This window comes from Drosophila arizonae, chromosome 3 (assembly GCF_054131065.1).
Source record: "Drosophila arizonae isolate 15081-1271.41 chromosome 3, UAZ_ARI_1.0, whole genome shotgun sequence".
Lineage (NCBI taxonomy): Eukaryota > Metazoa > Arthropoda > Insecta > Diptera > Drosophilidae > Drosophila > Drosophila arizonae.
The window spans coordinates 26,767,008-26,787,500 of record NC_142923.1 but is presented as its reverse complement, the minus strand read 5'-3'; the positions used below and the strand labels follow the sequence as shown (position 1 = coordinate 26,787,500).

General features: G+C 34.0%; 2 protein-coding genes and 1 long non-coding RNA gene across 6 annotated transcripts in view; 1 reads left to right on the top strand and 2 right to left on the bottom strand.

The window, feature by feature from the left end:
* Window positions 1–17,123, bottom strand: part of LOC149269976 (uncharacterized) — a 23,985-nt gene extending 6,862 nt beyond the window's left edge. The window contains exons 1-2 of the long non-coding RNA XR_016268921.1: window positions 3,952–17,123; window positions 1–3,889 (exon numbers count right to left, since the gene is read on the bottom strand). The exon at window positions 1–3,889 is cut by the window's left edge and continues 6,862 nt beyond it. This is a non-coding gene — a long non-coding RNA (uncharacterized LOC149269976). The remainder of the gene's footprint in view (window positions 3,890–3,951) is intronic.
* The window catches only part of kuz (zinc-dependent metalloprotease kuz), a 187,551-nt gene that overhangs the window by 23,958 nt on the left and 143,100 nt on the right, over window positions 1–20,493 (bottom strand). The window lies entirely within an intron of this gene.
* Window positions 17,209–18,945, top strand: LOC108609581 (uncharacterized). Its single transcript, XM_018001301.2, has 3 exons — window positions 17,209–17,411; window positions 17,472–18,634; window positions 18,702–18,945. Exons 1-3 carry the CDS (start codon window positions 17,316–17,318, stop codon window positions 18,820–18,822), a joined length of 1,380 nt encoding a protein of 459 aa, XP_017856790.1. The 5' UTR covers window positions 17,209–17,315; the 3' UTR covers window positions 18,823–18,945.

The following is a 20,493-nucleotide window of genomic DNA, read 5'->3' as shown; positions in this document are numbered from 1 at the left end:
ACGTGTTCCTCGCCATATATGTATATATATTATATATATATATGGACTTATTGTAAAGTCGCAACGTGGAGTTCTAGAAAAAAGGGCTGACTATTTTACTTTTTCGGCTTATATAGCTTTGGGTAGATAAAAGCTTAAAGGTTTTATTGCCCCTAAAGTTGGCTGCACTAATACTTGTCGCTGCAGAATTCGCACAGCGCGACACGATCAGCTGTTGCGCGTGCGCGACAACTTTTTCGGCCCCCACCGAAAGCTCTCAATGCAGCTCTGCATGCAATGAAAGGGTTCAGTGTACCTTTCCAAAGCTTTTGCAAGCGCGCGTACTTTTTGAACAGATACTTTTGCTATTTTTTTTTTTTTTTTACCCTATTTTTTTTTTTTTTTTGGCTTGCGACCATTACACCACCCGATAATATACCACCGTTAGACGGAATATTAGCGGGAATATGTTCGGATGTCTATTGCTTAATGTCTTTGGCTAAATTACGCGTTACCATACGCGAACTACCTGGAATTGCTGATGTGGAAGCTGGTTTCGGGTCAGGTGAACAGTTGCCAATAACCAACTTAATTGACCTTGGGTCCAATGTGGACTGACATTCCGGACATTCTTGCTTATTTTCTAGCCACTGTTCTAGACATAACTTGTGAAAATTGTGCTTACAAGGGGTACAATAACATTGCTGGGTATTGCTCATCCCTTGGCTGCAAAGACTACACAAACTAACAGTTTTCTCTACTGTGCGCATATCTTGAGGACTTCTTGAAATAGGCATTTTGTATCTAAATATTTTATGATTTGCTAATAAATGTTACAAGTCTGGGTTGATATAATGGGGAAGGTAGCTAGGTTTTGTGCTGTTGTGTGCTGTTCTTGCTATATTATACAATTAGGGGAAACAATGGATTTTGGGCTATTGCTACTAAAGCTGGTTATAGAGTATTGCTATGCAAAAGCTAACTAAAGTGTGAGTGTTCGGCAAGGATACGCCAATGCAGCATATACACAAGTTCCAGACAACACTATCCACATTAGCAACTTCTGTCATAACAACATCTACTGGCCAGACGGGTATGAGTTTATATTGCACCCAGATTTATCTCATTTGGCCCTGCAACAACTACCAGAGAACAATCAGTATTGATATCCGAGCTGAGCCCAATATACAATATTCTGGAATCGTATCTGATAATTTTACAAAACACAATTAAAATAATATCTAGATGAAATAACAACTATACGAAAACAAACGAGCAAACATGGTGATTCAGGTGTTATTATAAGTTGAATTTATCTATTCCGGGTTTCTCGGTCTGAGATTCAGCTCGAATCTTTCAGCTTCGTAGTCCCTATTAAGACTTGATTTGACTCATCTGTCACAGTTGCGATAGGCCGACCAAGCAAGTCCAATCTATTTCAGCACTCTGGACACTGAGTTTTTCAACCATCACCAAAATGGGTGTTTCAAACAGCCAACTCTTTCTCTGCGAATAGAGAGCAGACAGTATTGACTATTTGAACATTAAAAATGGGACTCTGAAAGCGTGATGCCTATAAAGCTGCATACTTTCATGCCTATAAAGCTGCATACTTTCATGCCCCACGTTGGGCGCCAAAAATTTATGTAAACATAATCCTTCATGCAGAGAAACTCTCTCGGATGAGACTAAACAAAGCACCGGCTGGGCTTTGTTTTTTTCGGTCGCAAGGCAGATAAGCGGGACCTTCTAGTACCGTCGCTCGTCGGGAGTGTGGGGGGGTTCTTTTCTGCCTTGCGATCAGAGTTCATAAATTTTAATTTTTAAGATCCCTTAAACTCGAGGTGGAGCTATACTCCACGAAAAAAAAAAAAACAAATTATATTGCGGAAGTAGGGGAAGGACTGGCACAAATTTACAGCAAGAACACCGACACAACTCAGCGTGGCCATAGATGGCATTCGGCACACGCGCTCTTTACCCACCCAACCATAGTTTTTCTTAAATAATTTTAACAGAAAAACCCCAAAGAAGCTCCAACACTAACTAGCCTACCCCATTATTTCACCCTTCTTCCAGATTAACGACTCATATCATTCTTGGTTTCATTCCTATTATTCATAGTATTCATTTTCATTCATTTAAGTAACATCTAGACATTGGGATACTAAAATTACAATCTATTATTTTTCTTATACTAACAATGTTGTTATTATTTTACATTTTTATTTTACATTATTATTAGCCTTTTTTTTTTATTTTATTTTTTTTTTTTTTATGCTATTCTTTAAATGGTTCTATTTTCTATCGTAAATCTTTCCTGCTATTAAATCCTATTTATTTCTTTATTTATTTATTTCCTATTTATAATTTATTTTATTTTTTTTTTTATTTTTATTTTTTTTATTTCATGCTAAGGTTGTTTTATTTATTTCATTAATTTATTTAATTGTTCATTTTACCTAATTTTTTTTTTTTTTTATATATATATTTATATATATTTAACTTATTAAATTTGGTTTATTTATCTACTTATTTATTTCTTTGTTTATTTTACCTCATTGTTTTTTTTTTTTTCTGTATTTTACAATTTAGGTGGAATCAACATTTAGTTTAGCTAAATTTGAAATCGAATAGATATAAATATAAATATAAAATATAAAATCTTAATATCTTTATTTAAAAAATGGGGTTACGAAAAAAAAAATTATTTTAATTTAAAAAAAAATATATTCTTTCTTTCATTATTGCATGCACTTATCTTCAAACATTTTATTATTAAATTTTTTCTTATCTCTTGTTTTTATATATATATATATATATATATATATATATATATATATATATATATATATATATATATATATATATTCCTTTTTAATAATTCATTAATTAAAAGAAAATATAATGGTTTGATTTGGGGGGAATGGGAGTACAGGGTATCTTCCAGCACTTACATGATCTTTAGATTTTTTTTCACTCCAGCGATGAAAGGCCTTTCCTCGTGGTAGCTGTAGCGTGGCGTTGAGGTTACAAAAAGAATATAGGGGCGGACAAACACACAGTTTTTGTTGTTTTTTTTTTTTTCTTTTACCTCTACATTTGTATACTTCTTTTTATATTTATATCTATTCAAATTATTATTATTTTTTCTTTCTTACTTTATTTTTGGTTATACATTTATATATAATTTCTTTTACTTCATGTTTTTTTTTTTTTTTTTTTTTTTTTTTTTTTTTTTTTTTTTTGGTATTTTCTACTTTGTTATGTGTATATATATATATATATATATATATATATATATATATATATATCTATATATATATATGCATATATATGATAAATTTTAATATTTCATTATTATGTTATTGGGTGTTTTTTTTTTTTCTTTTTTTTTTTTTTTTGTTTTACGTCATCGTATTATTTTTTCTATTTTCATGCTACTTTTAAGTGGTGGGTTTTAATTTTACATTTTACTTTTTTAATTTGGGTGAACTATTTTAGTTGCTAGTAACAAAATTTTTACAGTGTACGTCACATATGTAATTGAGGTGTGTTTTTTGTTCTTTTTTTTTTTTTCGTTTAGTTGATTATGGTAGAACTAGAGTTTTTTGTTCTTGGCTGTGTAAAGTTTTTTTCTTTTTTCACTTTTAGATTTTCGCGGCTTAGAGTTTTTGGGGTTAAAAGTTTTATATGTTTATATGTCACTATGCCACTATTCGATTTATGGGCCACTATTCAATTTTGTGTTTCCCCCGCCTGCTGTTGAAGTTCCTCCAGCCTTTCGATAAAGTTGCTCCGATCGATCTTGATGGGGCAAAAAAATTTAAAACAGAGCCCGTGTCTAGGGCAGGCTTTGCTATATTGCCGTGCCCAAATTTGACACGGGCGTCAAGAAAATTTTGTTTGGCTGCTCTAGAGAAAATGATTGTTTTATTTAGCTAATATGCCACAATATGCCAATCTTCGTACCTTTTTTTTAAATTATTGTAGCGCACGTGTTCCTCGCCATATATGTATATATATTATATATATATATGGACTTATTGTAAAGTCGCAACGTGGAGTTCTAGAAAAAAGGGCTGACTATTTTACTTTTTCGGCTTATATAGCTTTGGGTAGATAAAAGCTTAAAGGTTTTATTGCCCCTAAAGTTGGCTGCACTAATACTTGTCGCTGCAGAATTCGCACAGCGCGACACGATCAGCTGTTGCGCGTGCGCGACAACTTTTTCGGCCCCCACCGAAAGCTCTCAATGCAGCTCTGCATGCAATGAAAGGGTTCAGTGTACCTTTCCAAAGCTTTTGCAAGCGCGCGTACTTTTTGAACAGATACTTTTGCTATTTTTTTTTTTTTTTTACCCTATTTTTTTTTTTTTTTTGGCTTGCGACCATTACACAATTTTATTTTATCATCCTTTCATCAGCACTGATATATCGATGACATAAATGTCAATCGATAACATTTAAACTGCTGAACTATTTTATGAGATTACAGAGATTTAAGAGATACAGCGACATCTTGAAAGTTTTAGTTATCGATAACATTATATTTATAAGTTTGATATATTCGTTTATAAGTTTGATATATTATAAGTTTGATTGATTCGATAACTCTTTATATTATCAATAACATTTCACCCGCTCATATAATTGATATGATTTGTTCTTTAGTTTTCATGCATTTATTAGCAAATTTATATGGATAACAAATGCTAAAATATATTAACTAACACTAACAACGATAACTACACTTTATCAACTATTTATATTATCGATAACATCTAAATTAATATAATATTCCAGACAGAATGGGGCTATGACGACGCAGACAACATGAAAATCAATATAATTCTCAGATAAGGGTGGATAAATATTTAACTATATATAGCTTTTATCACCTGTTAGGTCATTTGTAATACTTCAAAAGCTGACAAATTTTTCTAGACTCTCATTAACCAGCATATAGCAATACTTATCGTTACTTTGGTTGAGTTCATAAATTATTTCCCAATTTTCGTTGTCTAATTGTTGTGGCTATTAAATTTCTAGTACCTGGGCTCCGGAACTCCGGTCACCTGCATGGAACCCCAATCAAGCGACTATTGGCCATGGCCGGCGCTGCTTGTCACTCAATTCAAGTGCCGTAGCCAAGATAAACAAGAATTTGTGAAGAAGACGAGGCAAAATGGTTAGTTAGAGCCTAAAAGCAAATGAAAATGGTAGCCAAAGCAATTTGTGGTCCAGCCAGGATAATGACAAGTTTGTGTGGGTGTGTGTGTGTGTTTGTGTGTGTGAGGGGAGGCAGAGAAATGTTCATATAGCAATGGAATGACAGGACATCAGTTCCGAGTTTCAGATACACAACTTTGAGTGCGTGCAAATGATGTAGAAATAAGCCAAGAACTGTGTGTGTGCGTGTGTATGTGTGTATCGTTCACTAATTAACGACAGAATAATTTGCCATGCCATGAATGAAAACGAGGCTGGGCACCGTCCGACAACTAAAGCTCTTGCTAAGAGTCTACGTTGGGGGCACAAAAGCCCAACTAGAACCTAAGGCAAGGAGATAGAGCCAGGGGAGTCGGTGTAGGGGTTTCTGCAGGTTTCTGGTATTGCCTCTTGGTTCATGGTATTAGAAAAGTTCATTTGGCCAAGCAACTGTTTGGCTTTTGGCCCCTAAGCTCGCAGCCACAGGCGGCGCATCAGTTGCCAAAAATTTTTGCATGCAAGGCAAAGTGCAATATCAACAAGCGACCCGAGACCAAGAGACACACAGTTAGACTAGCAAAGTTCGAGCAAGTAACAGAGACAAAGAGACTGGGGGAAAGAGAGAGAAAGAAGCAGAGAGGGAGAGTGCAATACACATATGTATATGTCGACTTGTCACACAATGCACAAAGTTTCAATGGGACAAGTGCCTGGAATTGGGCACATGCGGACACAGATATATGTATGTATATACACCCACACATTCACACAGACATATCCAACAGTTAGGCTGGAATTTGCTATGCAGACGCTGGTAATGCTCCAAGATAAGAAAGCAATGAGTAGATGTGAAAAGGCGATAAAGTGGCTAGAAATGTGCTCAAAGGGCCGCATACTAAGCCACGCACACACGCACACTTATACATATACACATATATATCACTGCATATATATTCAAATTTCCATTGCATGCAATTTGACCATAAAACAAATGAAACATTGCGGTTTCATTTTGGGTTTCTTTAGTTTTTTGGGATTTTCCTGAAACATCAAACATCGGTGAGTGAAGAGCGTACAAGGTGAATGCCCAGTCTATTGGGAATGTTGACTAGCTGAGTTGTGTGTGCTGAATAGTGAATAATAGCTTATCCTGTTGTAAGCGCGCCTGGCCGAACCATTCAAATTGATGTTTACGCAGATTATTCGCAGGGATTCACCAGCAATTGGAGAAAAAAAAAAAAAAAAAAACCATACATGCAATAACAACAGGAAATTTGTGGTTTGCCTCAGCACTGAGCGAATTATTGGGGGACTATTACAATAAGGGTGGGATATATATAGGTATATGTATAAAAATATTTGAAAAAGAGAAAAACTAAAACTATTTTCATTATGCTTTATACATTTATGAATATGTATTCAAATTACTATTCAATTTAATTCAATAAACTTTAAATGATTATCGTTTTATTTAATTTAATTTTTATCTATATTTTAAAATAATATTTAAATTGAATTACCATTGCCCTGAAGATATGCATTATTTATTTTATTTACTATTTATTTATTTTTATTTTTTTATATGCTTTACTTAAGTTATAATTTTTAAAAATATTTTTTTATTTTTTCTATTTATTTATTGATTTATTGTTTATTTTTGACAAGATTTTTAATTGAATTTTCACTTCTTTATAGATTTTTACTCTGTCATGTCATGTCAAATGTAAAATAATTTTTTAAAGCTTAATAAAACATAAACTTAAGTATTTTTTTATTATTATTAAACGAATAAATATGAAATATTAATAATAATAGTTCTCCAAAAAATTAAAATAATACGTTTGAAGGTACTTTTATTTAAAAAGCAAAGATAATAATAAAAATAATAATAAAGCAAAGATAAATAATAATATATGATCGCAATACTGATTTAATATATATGCCTACGAATAAAATCTCTTTCAATTTATAAAACAAAAATTTGAGCAGTCTTGAACTTTTAAGTACTTACAGCACTTACAGCACTGGCAGCTCTGCTCACTCTTGAGATTTATTAAAAAAAAAAAGGAGAAAAACATTGTTGATTGCCTTAACTGTTAAGCATTATAAATTTAAAATTTAACAAGAGAAATCTGACAAAATATTTTTATTTATGCCACAATAAATTTGAGAAAACAACATAAATTACTAAAGAATAGCCCAGACAATTGCTAAGCTGACAAATCTGACTAGAGTTGTGCGAACGCAGCTTGTTGCAGTGTACAACAACAACAACAAGAACAACAACAGTACGAACTTCATTTCCTCTATTGCAAGCCAAAACGGAAGTAACAAATATCATCAGGCCCAATTGCATTTGTGGCCGAAAAGTGGAAATATTTACTTGGAGTCCGGAGCTGTTCATGTTGTTGTTGTTGCTGTTGTTATTTTTTTTGTGTGGAGAGATTTTTGGTCGGGGCTCGTTTGGTTGCTTTGATGGTTCGGGTGCGGGTGCAACTTTGATGAAGGATACTTAGTTAGTGGACTGCCTTCTGGGCAAAAGGCAGACCAGCAGACAAGTACATTAGATAAAAGCCAGGACAGACAGCAAGCAGGCAGGCGGGCAGGCGGGCAGGCAGCAGGCAGCAAGGAGCAGGCAGACAGGCAGCAGCAGCAGGACTCCAATGGAATCCAAACGACTCCAAAGGATATCAAATGAAGTGCAGCCGAGGAAGATTTCGTGTTTGGGCATGATAAACGTGGTTTATGACTACGGTGCTTACGTAACGTTTATGTCTGCCAGCATTCAAACATAATCTAAAGCCGTTAACGAGGCATTTGCCAAATAGGCTGAGGCACACTCGAAATTTGCACAATAAATCCTTCAATAAACACAAGAATTTTGCATAACCAAAGCGAGAGCAAGAGACGGTTAAATATATTTCGTATTTAATGAAGCATTTCCATTCAATGAATATGTATTTTGTGCAATCTCCGTCTGAAGTGAACTGAAAAACTGTGAATTGTTGGGGATTGTAAATAAGCAAAAGTTGATTTAATTTTAAATTGGCAGTAAACTCAAACTCAAACTATTTAAAATGAATATTAAGATATTAATTATCTTTTTAATTTATATGTTGACATTGACTTATTTGCGCATATTCTTATTAATTTAGATATTGATATTGAGATATTGATATTAATGCGACAGCTATATATATATCATAAAGGCAAGGTACATAATTCAGTTTCTCTGCCTTTTGCATAAATATGGGAATTCTGACTATCACGGAAGCGCGGCCCATAACATGAAGTATATAAATTCTTAATTAGGATAGTGCTGTGTCGTATCTGTCTAATAATTACATATTCATTGTATCATTTACTTCGATATCTAATAATATCGATGTTATTTCTTTATAACCTGCGTATTATATTTTAATTAGAATGTGTTATGAAAAGTATGCGTGACATACCCCAGATTATAATTCAATTTTTAAAATAAATTTTTCGCATAATTTAAATTTAAGCAGTATCGATTATGTTATTTTGTATATTATTTCCTTCTCTTTATATACAATAAAGTATAATTATATTTATCTTCTAATATAAATTATATACCTATTTATTGTATATTGTATATATCTATATTTTTATACCCTGAACCCATTGAAAATGGAAAATCAGGGTATAATGGTTTTGTGAAAAAGTATGTAACGGGCAGAAGGAGGCGTGGCATACCATAAAGTATATATATTCTTGATCAGCGTGACGAGCTGAATCGATAAAGCCCTGTCCGTCCGTCCGTATGAGTGCGTCGATCTCAGAAGTTGTAAGAGCTAGAGAGCTGAAATTTGGCATGTATACTCGTGTGTACCATACGCAATACAAGTTTATCATATTTTTTGATAACTAGTCCGATAACTTTTTTATCGAGAATAATCGAAAAATCGACATTGCTTTTCAGCCTAATTTGAGCACTTTTGTACCTAAGACTTCAGATTTACTGTGTATATAAAGTTGATCGATACAAAGATTGTGTAATATCAATTGAATATCAGCTTAGAGGGCTCAGGGTATCTTCTAGTCGAGCAGTCTCGACTAGAGCCTTCTTACATGTTTTATAATATAGTATGATTATGTTTGCTTACTATCTTCTATGTATTTTTTATTATTTTTACTAAAATATAAAATAATAATTTAAAATCTTCTTAAGTTTATTATTTTTCTCCAATTTTATTCTGCAAAACAAAACAGAAACACACACATGGAATTCATAATGCTCATTGAAAAATCATTGCAAATGAAATAAAAATCGAAATGTTTGCCAATGCAATTCGGAAATAGTCAAGTGCTTGCAGCAGTAGATGACGTAGTTGTTGTTGTAGTGGATGTTGTTGTTATTGTTATTGTTGTTCTAGTGGTTGCTGCTGTTTTAGCCACAGCAAATTGCACTTGCCAGTCGATGCGAGCATCGAGTTCTGTTTTGAAGACAACGTCGCCAATGCTCGCCTTGATGCTGTTGTCATCGCAGTCATTATCAAGTGGCCGACACACTGGGCACGCCCACCAACGATGCCCAGAAAATAACCAACCAGTGAAGCACTTAAAATCGACCACATGACAGCCGCCAGCGGGTCTCTAGCACGCCGCACGCCCACGCAGCCCTGCCCCACCACCCAACGCCCACTCGCTCTTAAGCCACCTGCCATAATCGATGGCTGTCTAAACTAGTGTAGGAGTAGTGTGTGAGTGTATCAGAGTGTCTTTGTGTGTGTGTGTTTTTCATTTTTGGATTTGAAGTGCCAGCTAAACCACAATTTTCAGTTCAATTTAAACTTGCTGAATGAAGTGTTTATTGCACTTGTTGTTATTGTTGTTGTTGCTATTGTTGTTGTTTGTTTCCTCTTGTTACATCTTCTTCTTCTTCATCTTGTTATTCTTTTTGACAGCTGCTGCTGCTCGACTTGTTGTCCACAATGGGTTTTATCTCAGTTATTGACGGCATTTCTATTAAAAAGTATTCTGTAGCTCGATAAATACTCTAACAATCCATTTGCCAATTCGCTTAGCTGCATTGAGCACACTAAATATGCATTGCATTCGATAGTTTCTAAACAAGCTAAGACCATAAATTTAATTTGCATTTATGTAAATCGAAATTTAGAACTAGAAATAAAATGACATAGAAACCATAATTTTAAAAGAATTCCTTTTAGAAAAATAAATTAGTGTAACAAAAATAATAATAATAAAAAAAAAAATTAAAAAAAAAAAAAAAAAATATATATATATATATATATATATATATATATATATATATATATATATATATATATATAAATAAATAAATAAATAAATAAATATTATTCATTTAAAAAATGCTTCGCAAAATTATTCATTTCGTATATGAATATAGAGATTTGACATCAATTTCATTTTTTCTTCATTTAAATTTTTATAAATTTACATTTTTTTTACAAAGATATCGAATGAATCTGTAGTTTTTTTTTTTTTTTTTTTTTTTTAACAGAAATAAAGGATTTTAATTTGTTGTCTTAAGACATTTAATTGATTTTTTTTAATTTTTTAATTATTTTTCCTATTTTTTGTTTACAATATAATATTAATATAATGATAATGTATTAATATAAGCAATAATTATTAATACGTCGTAATTTAGTTTTGAATATAGTTAGTTCACTTGCATTTTTTCAGCTCTCCAACACTCTAGATTTTATTTCATATTTCAGAATGAAATTATTATATATTAATTTCAACATTTCTGCATTTTATTATTCATTTTATTTAACTCATTTGCATTGCTCTTATTTATGTTAATTTCAATGCGCAGTTCTAATTTCTGGTTTCATTAACTTTCATTTTGTAACTGAAAATACGTTCGCAACTTTAGTTGGCCATTAAAACATAAAAGAGGGTAGTTAAAAAGCAGCTTTACTCCGACATTCAACTTCTTCAACATGTGTAACTAATACACCTGTATAAACTGCACACACATACACAGCCACACACTTTTTTTCTCTTTCTCACTCCCTCTGTCTGTCTCACTCTGCCACTTGCTATTGTTCCAGCATAAACTTGGCATATACATCATTTAGGAATACGAGTGAATATGGGCACGTTTATAAAAGTTTTTATCCTAATGCCCCTTTTTAATTAAACTCAAACACATGACCCGTTGATTCCCTAAGCACACATTGAGTTGCCACAGTTCACATATGTGTGTGCACACACACACACACACACACACACACACACACACACACACACAGGCATGTTGAGGGGGAGCATGTTAGGTAGCCAACAATTTATAGCCATTGCCAGGGGCTCTATCTATATACGTACATATATGTATGTGTATGTGTGTGGAGCGGCATCCACAAGGACACTCTCTGACAACTATTCAAACAGAAATTTAATATTTTAGTAGTTAAATTATTTGGCACTTGTAATAAAACAAACAACTTCCAGCCACGCCTGCCTCACTCCCGCCCTCTCTCTCCCACTCACTGCATCGAACAAGTGCACAGTGGTAAAATGCAAATGTTTTCTGAAGCCGCTGCACAAATCCGCATAACGGCGCATGAGTTTTTCGGCCCGCTATGTGGGCTTGGTGATGGCTCCGCTACTCTGTCCTGGCCTGAGTTGCAAGCAAAACCTCAAAATATTCAACAGCGAGAGCAAGGCTCCACTCTGCTCCCCTCTGCTCGTCTGGCAGCAGTTGCCTTGGCTGACCAAATGTTGTTAAATAGCACGAGCAAAATGTAAATATAAATTTCCAGCTCAAGATTTATGCATATTTTGAGGCAAGACAAGCAAATTTCTGACTTCGAGTTCGAGTCTTGCTGTTGCATGGCAACACAGCCATTCGCCGAGCGCCTCCACCCCGCCCCCTCGTGTGTGGCATGTGTGCTCTAAATTTTAAAATTTAGTTGGAAATTGTCCTTGGCTGGATGCGGCTACTGCTGCTGCTGCAGCTGTCACAAGGACATGAACTGCAGCCGTTTGAATTATGGTGCAAGGCATTGGCTAAAATCTTTGCCTCAATTCAACTACTTGCTCTCTCTCTCTCTCTCTCTCGCTCTCTACCTCTATCTATCTATCTCTCTTTCTGAACTTGCATATGTGAGTGTGTAAATCCAATTGGCCACATTACGCATACGCCATGTACCACATGGTCATGTGATTTGACTATTGTCATATCTAACTGGCTTCTTGTTTATGCACATTTGCATATGTGTGTGTTTCTAATTGGAAAAATTGCTTAACAAGTGGTATTCCATATTTAAATGCTGTTCAAGAGGTATGCTATATAGCTTTATATAAAATTACAGGGTATTCTAAAATAAATAAATAAGTATTAATTAATAATATTATAAAACAAATTTGACTTAAACTTTAATTTAAAAAATAAAATAAAATTACAGTGTATTCTAAAAGAATAAACATTAATTATTAAAACTAAAAAAAAAAAAAAAATAATTTTAATTTTAATTAAACAAAAATATATAAATACAGGGTATTCTAAAATAAATAAATTTAATACTTAAAAAATTAACAAAATTTTATTTTAAGTTAAAAAGTAATAATAATAAGATATGTCATTTCATATTCATTTATTTATATTTAGGTACCTATTTTTCTTCCACAATCTCAAAATTTGGCTCTCTTCATAAAATAATATATTGATCTGCCCTTTAACTGTAAAATTAGTTTCCTCTAAAAGTATTTCAAAATGTGCTTAATAAATATACCGTACTTACTAAAACTAAAAATTTATTTTATGTAAAAATAGTTGGCTTACCAACACTGGCTGTAGTTTAGAGCGATTATTATAGTTACGAGAAAATTAAGTTAATCGAATTATGCCCTCAGCAATCTCAAAAAGTTTTCCTCTTCATCTAGCTATATCCAAAATTGTTTTTTCTCAGTACAGGCTGCATTTAATATTTGTTGCACACATAACGTGAGCTAACGGAAATGAAATTGATGACCATCATAATTTCTGGCCGCATGCATTTTCCTGTCCACGCATATGCCAAGGGGCATGTCCTGTTGTTAACGGTCAGTCAACACAATCCCTTCACTCACCCACCATATATGGAGGTATATCAATAAATGTTTGCGTACAGCCTCGTCAAAAATGAGTTGGAAGACGAGACGGGCATATGGCCAGCTCAACCGGTTAAGGATCAACGCTCCGGCTTTGGCTCCGGCTCCGGCTCCGGTTCGTGTGACCCAACGCCAAAAACCTCAACCGCAGCGAGCAGCGAACGAAAACGATTTTAGTGTGTGCGGAATGTCCAACAATTCAATTTACCGCAAAACTCGTTATTACGGGTGCCTAGCTGCAGCAGAGCACCAGCCCACCAGCATACCTGTGCACAGCTACGTACATGCATACATATATATATTGTATGTGTATACATGCATACATACATACATATGCATATTTGGGCAAAAATTGTTGCCATTTGGTGTGGAAGCTGTTGCTGTTTTCCCCCATTGCCAAGTGCAAAATGTATTTAAACCTGTCGTCTACCACACCCACACTAACACACACACACACACACAGCTACATACGCCCACGCCATGCCCACAGCCCACAGCCCACACACCAAGTGCATGCACCCGACAAGCATTTGTTGTGGCTCTCACGTGTCTGCCTGCGTATGCATGTGGGTGTGCGTGTGTATGCCTATGTGTGTGTACATTAAAATTTATGCAAATGTTAAAGTGTGTGTGAAATGGCCTCAGCTCGCCTTTGTCTGCTCGCCAACAATGCAAATTGGTGGAAACTGTTGGGCTTAGAAGTGGGTTTGGGTGGTGCGGCTGCTGTTGCCGCTGCCACTGCTGCGTGGTTCTCAGGCACAAAATATTAAAATATTTCGAATGACAGACTGTGGTTGTGCATCCTTTAACATGTCAACGCATTTTTCGAGCATGGTTTAGCAATTAAATGGCTATATAAATTATTCAAATGGCTAATAAAATGAGTGCGATTTTATAATTTCGTTTTTTTGGTTTAGTTTTAGTTTTCGAAATGCAAAATATTTGCTGCGTATCGCAAATTTTCAGAAAATAAGAGAAAGATGAAGGCTATTTTTAATGCAGGCGTTTTCTATATGTACGTTCGATACATACTATTGAACGTATACATATATAGTTTAAGTGATATGTATTAAATTGTTTCTGTTATAATTCCAGTTATTGTTAATTATACCCTGAACCCATTGAAAATGGGAAATCAGGGTATAATGGTTTTGTTAAAAGTATGTAACAGGCAGAAGGAGGCGTGGCAGACCCCACAAAGTATATATATTCTTGATCAGGGCGACGAGCTGAGTCGATTTGGCCCTGTCCGTCTGTCTGTCCGTCCGTCCGTCCGTCCGTCCGTCCGTCCGTCCGTCCGTCCGTCCGTATGTATGAACGCGTCGATTTCAGAAGATATAAGAGCTAGAGACTTCAAATTTTTTTTAAAATGTCCGTAATTACAGCGCGCATATCAAGTTTATCATTAAAAATCGATAACTCATCCCGATCTTTTTTTATCGATAAAAAGCCTTATCGAAAACCAGTTATAAAATTATATCTTCTACACCTTTGTTGCTAGAGTCTCAAAATTTTTAATGTATGCTTATATGCAATTTATACAATTTCGGTTTTTGTTAAAATTTACCCCCCACCCTTAAATTCACCCCCTCACCCTCACTTTTGTAAAAAGCGTATTTCAAGTACTAGAGACTTGTGCTTTGGCAATTACATGCATATTCATGTTATAATCATAATCTGAAAGTTTCATGAAGATCGTACTTCCACAAAAAAAGTTATTAAGCAATTAAATTCTCATAGTAAGCGCTCACTGCCGCCCATGCGTGTTTATGTTGTGTGTATATGTATGTAATTGTTTGTGTATGTGTGTGTGTGTATGTGTGTGTATGTATGTGTGTGTATGTATGCCTGTGTGTGCGTGCGTGCGTGCGTGTGTGTGTGTGTGTGTGTGTGTGTGTGTGTGTGTGTGTGTGCGTGTTTCTTGTGTAAGCTGATAGACGCGAAAAATTATTGAAATAGCTATTACTCCAAGGGTTCAGGGGATCTCGTAGTCGAGTAGTCTCGACTAGAGCTTTCTTACTTGTTATACCCTGAACCCATTGAAAATGGGAAATCAGGGTATAATGGTTTTGTTAAAAGTATGTAACAGGCAGAAGGAGGCGTGGCAGACCCCAAAAAGTATATATATTCTTGATCAGGGCGACGAGCTGAGTTGATTTGGCCCTGTCCGTCTGTCTGTCCGTCCGTCCGTCCGTCCGTCCGTCCGTCCGTCCGTCCGTCCGTATGTATGAACGCGTCGATTTCAGAAGATATAAGAGCTAGAGACTTCAAATTTTTTTTAAAATGTCCGTAATTACAGCGCGCATATCAAGTTTATCATTAAAAATCGATAACTCATCCCGATCTTTTTTTATCGATAAAAAACCTTATCGAAAACCAGTTATAAAATTATATCTTCTACACCTTTATTGCTAGAGTCTCCAAATTTTTAATGTATGCTTATATGCAATTTATACAATTTCGGTTTTTGTTAAAATTTACCCCCACCCTTAAATTCACCCCCTCACCATCACTTTTGTAAAAAGCGTATTTCAAATACTAGAGACTTGGGCTTTGGAATATACACACATATTCACCATATGATTACGCTCTAAAAGTTTCATTAAGATCGTATGTCTATAAAAGAAATTATTTAACAAATAAATTCTCATAATATTGCCCACACTGCAGCGCAGCCCAAGCGCAGTCGCTGCTTACTGCGCAGTTAGCAGAGCGCAGGCTTATGCGTGCGTGTGGATGCATGTGTATGTATGTGTGCATAAAAGAAGTGCAGAATGATTAGAATATCAGCTTGGAGGGTTCAGGGTATCTCCTAGTCGAGCAGTCTCGACTGGAGCTTTCTTACTTGTTTTAACTTTTTTTTTTTAATTTTTTACATTTTAATATATTATCCTCTTTTTAGTTAATATGTATAATTCTTAATTTCATTCTTAGTATATATTTATCTATTACTATTAGCATTATCATTGCCATTTTTATTTTCATAGTCATAGTCATTGTCAATGTCATTGTCATTGTCATTGTCATTGTCATTGTCATTGTCATTGTCATTGTCATTGTCATTGTCATTGTCATTGTCATTGTCATTGTCATTGTCATTGTCATTGTCATTGTCATTGTCATTGTCATTTTCATTGTCATTGTCATTGTCATTGTCAATGTTATTGCCATTTTCATTGTCATTGTCATTGTCATTGTCATTGTCATTGTCATTGTCATTGTCATTGTCATTGTCATTGTCATTGTCATTGTCATTGTTATTGTCATTGGTATTGTTATTGTCATTGTTATTGTTATTGTTATTTTCATTGTCATTGTAATTGTAATTGTAATTGTCATTGTCATTGTCATTGTCATTTTCATTGTCATTGTCATTGTCAATGTTATTGCCATTTTCATTGTCATTGTCATTTTTTCATTTTCATTTTCATTTCCATTTTCATTTTCATTGTCATTTTCACTAGTGTTAATATTGTCATTGCCATTATCATTCCCATTTTTCATTTCATTTCCTCATTCACATTACCGTCATCAATCAATATTACGATTTATACCCAATAAAACCGTCTCAGCATCATTACAATCATATTGCCATTTTTATAATAACTTTTCTTATATATACATTCAATGTTGTACGTAATATTTTTATTATCGCAGCAGCTTCTCTATATATAACATACTTATATACACTCTTATCGTATGAAAGTCACAGCTGTCTCTCTGTGTGTACTTGCTCAATTTCCAGACATTAACAATGGCACAGATATTGTCAATAAACTGGAAGTTATTGTCGATAGGCTGCTTTAGACAGCTGTTGTAACAGTTATTTGTGTATCGTACACAATATGGCGTTGGCTTCCAATAAATCAATGCAAAAGCTATTGGAATTTCTTCACTTAGCTAATGCATTAGTTTAACTGTGTTTGCCAGAGCTTAAAGAGCTGTACAAGGAATTTACTCAATATAAGAAAGAAAAATTAATTATTTATATAAAGAGAATTCCTTCTAAAGATAATGCAAAACTATGCAAATCTTTGGACGATTTTATTGTTATTCACCTTTAATATTCAACGCTTTGGAACCTTCGATACGAATGGCAAATCACAGGCGGTGAGTAACAAATTTGTTCATATACCTGAACAAACAAATACATTTTCCCATACGTTTCAGTCTCTGACCTTGTTCAAGGATTTGGAAGGAGAATGCAATACATATTGCTTGAATATTGTAAAGCCCATATTGCAGCAAACAAAGCAACATCACTTCACGGAATTACAGGACAAAATCAAGGAGCTGGATAGGATGGTCAAGATGACAGAGCAACAGGTAAATACGGTCAAAATAAAACTGGGAGTTTGTGAGAATTCTACGGTCATCAAAGAGCATCTATGGCGAGATCAAATGAACCGAAAGACCTCACAGCTAAATGAGCTGCAAAAGAAAGCCGAAGCGAATCAGGAGAGTCTCAAGAATTCGGAGACACAATTGACCAGTCTGCAGAACCGTATTGGTATCTGTGAGGAAACAGTTCGGAATAAAGAAGTACAATTCACGCAGCTCAGGGAATTGAACGTGTCCTGTAATAACAGCAGCCGAATTAAGGATGATCTAATTGAGACGAACAAGGCCTTGATCAATCGACATAATGCCGCCTCAGAGGGTGAATTGATTAAACTGGAATTAAAGGATCGTCGCATAGCTGAACTGGAGGCCAATGTGAAAGTCAACGAAAAAATTGTCGCCGAACAGCGAAACCAAATTACCAAAGACGATCTAAAGATAAAACAATTGATTCACAAGCTATTTATATACGATAAACAAGTCAAGACTTGTCATGCGACGAGCTGTCTGGGCAAATCTACAGATATACATGTGAATATAGTGCCCGGAGCTGAGCCCTTCCCTGTATTCTGTGACTCGCATCTGGTCGGCTCCGGCTGGACTGTGCTATTACGTCGTCGCGATGGTTCGGTCAGCTTCTTTCGCAATTGGAATGATTATAGAATTGGTTTTGGTGATTTAAGAGGTGAATTTTTCATGGGCTTGCAGAAGATACATTTGATAACCTCATCACGACGCCATGAGCTCTTGATATATCTTCAAGACTTTGATAATCAAATTCGTTATGCCTACTACGATAATTTCAAAATAGGCAACGAATCCGAAGATTTTGGCTTGCATGTTCTGGGCCAATACAATGGGTCGGCAGGTGATGCGCTCTCAGCGCAAAAATATATGAAATTCTCCACACCAGATCGCGACAACGACCAAGCGGAAAATAATTGTGCACAGGATTTTGAATCGGGCTGGTGGTTTCGTAAATGTTATTATTGGTGAGTAATATTTGAATATCTGAATTATATATTTATTTTCAGTTTCTTTTTTGCTTCTTGTTTACAGTAATTTAAATGGAGTATATTTCAGTTCCAAAAGAACAAATCAATATGGCATTAATTGGTTTGCTTGGCACAAAAATTCATTGCGATTCGTTCAGATGATGATAAGACCCAAACGGCGTTAACATGCATATGTAAAAAATTTATAATTTTTATATCGATTTTATTTATACATAATATATATTTTTTACTTCTATATTATAGCATTATTTAAAAAAAATTAATTTAAATGCTATAACTGCTGGTTGATTAAATTTTAAAATGGTTATTAAAGATTAAAATATATATATGCCAGCGATTTTTTTTTTCATTGATGCAAAGATGTATTATTGTACTTATTCATACAAAAATGTTTTTAAATAATAAAAACAATTTTTTTCGGATTTAATTAAGTTATAATCCGTGCTGTTCGCTTCGTCATACTAAAATCCCTAAAAAAAATGTAAGCCACTTCTTTTTAGTAAATTGCATTATAATTGAATATATTCAATTTTACAAGTTCATACTTTAATCCGAAATATATTAAATATTCAGCTTTGAAATTATATATACAACTTATACAGAAAAATACGTTTTTTTTTTTTTTTTTTTTTTTTTTTTTAAATTTGTAATTGTTGCTTGTCTCTTAAAGTAATACAATTGACTTTTGTAGTCATATAAAATGCATAGAAATATAATTTACGGGCCAAAAAGTTAAGTGCAAATGGAAGTAAAGAGGACAAAGCCAATTTCAAGTGTGTGTCTGTGTGTGACTGTGTGTCTGTGGGACTAAACAGAAAAAACCATTAAAAGTGACTCGGATTATTGTTGTGTGTGTGTGTGTGTATTTTTTCACGCTGTCTAGAGCGCAGTACAATTGAGTTGAACTCAGCTGAGGCGTTGGGGCAACTGATGCCTTTGCCACGTTTTAATTTGCACAAACATTTATTAAATTTTAAAATCTAATTTGAATTTTCACGCCACACGGCGACAGAGGCAGCCGATGTCGACGGAGGCGGCGCCGACGACGATGACAACAAAGGGGTATAAAACTAAGCCAAGTGTAACACAAAACAAGTGGGAATATGTAAAAAGTACAAGTGCTCGACTTGAAGATATGCTGTAAATGATTTTTGTATGAAAATAAAAATTTTTTAAATAATATATTAATATATATGCAAATAAAAATTATGGATATTTACAGTTGTAAACAAGAAATTAAATTATTTAAAACAATCTTAAAGTAAATAAGAAAAAAAAATAAAATAAAATAAAAATAAAATTGTTAAATGAATTTAATATATATAATATTTAATATTTATATCTATATTTATAAAAAAAAAAAAAAACAAAAAAAACACACACACACACACACAATTCAAATGTTTAAAAAAGGTAAATAAAAATAAATATTTCTTTTTAAGAAAAAATATATTCATCCTAGTGAGCCCAAACAACAATATGAATAGCCTATATATTGTCATTGAATTTTGTTTCTGTATTTCTCCACCTTAAAAATGCTTAGATGTTATAAAGAATATTACAGACTATATACTATAACTTAAAGCCAATTTTAAATATGTCAACAGAGTTCGCAGATCCACATATAATATAGGTATTTTATTGTACTATAGAATTCCCTAGCAACATTTACTTATACAGAACGTAAGTCATCAATTTTTCCACTTGAGCCAATTGATGCAGGGTATCAAGAGACGACAACGAAGCATAGCCAGAACACACAACGAACAACGACAGCATTGTCGATGCGAAGGAGTCAACGGCAACAGGATGGAACCGAAAAGCAACAGCATGGA

Excerpts from the sequence above, each read along its gene's own strand:
- LOC108609581 (XM_018001301.2), top strand. The coding sequence starts at position 17,316 with ATGCAAAACTATGCAAATCTTTGGACGATTTTATTGTTATTCACCTTT. Across the intron at positions 17,412-17,471 it reads CGAATGGCAAATCACAGGCG|TCTCTGACCTTGTTCAAGGA; the intron begins GTGAGTAACAAA and ends CATACGTTTCAG. Across the intron at positions 18,635-18,701 it reads TTTCGTAAATGTTATTATTG|TAATTTAAATGGAGTATATT; the intron begins GTGAGTAATATT and ends TCTTGTTTACAG.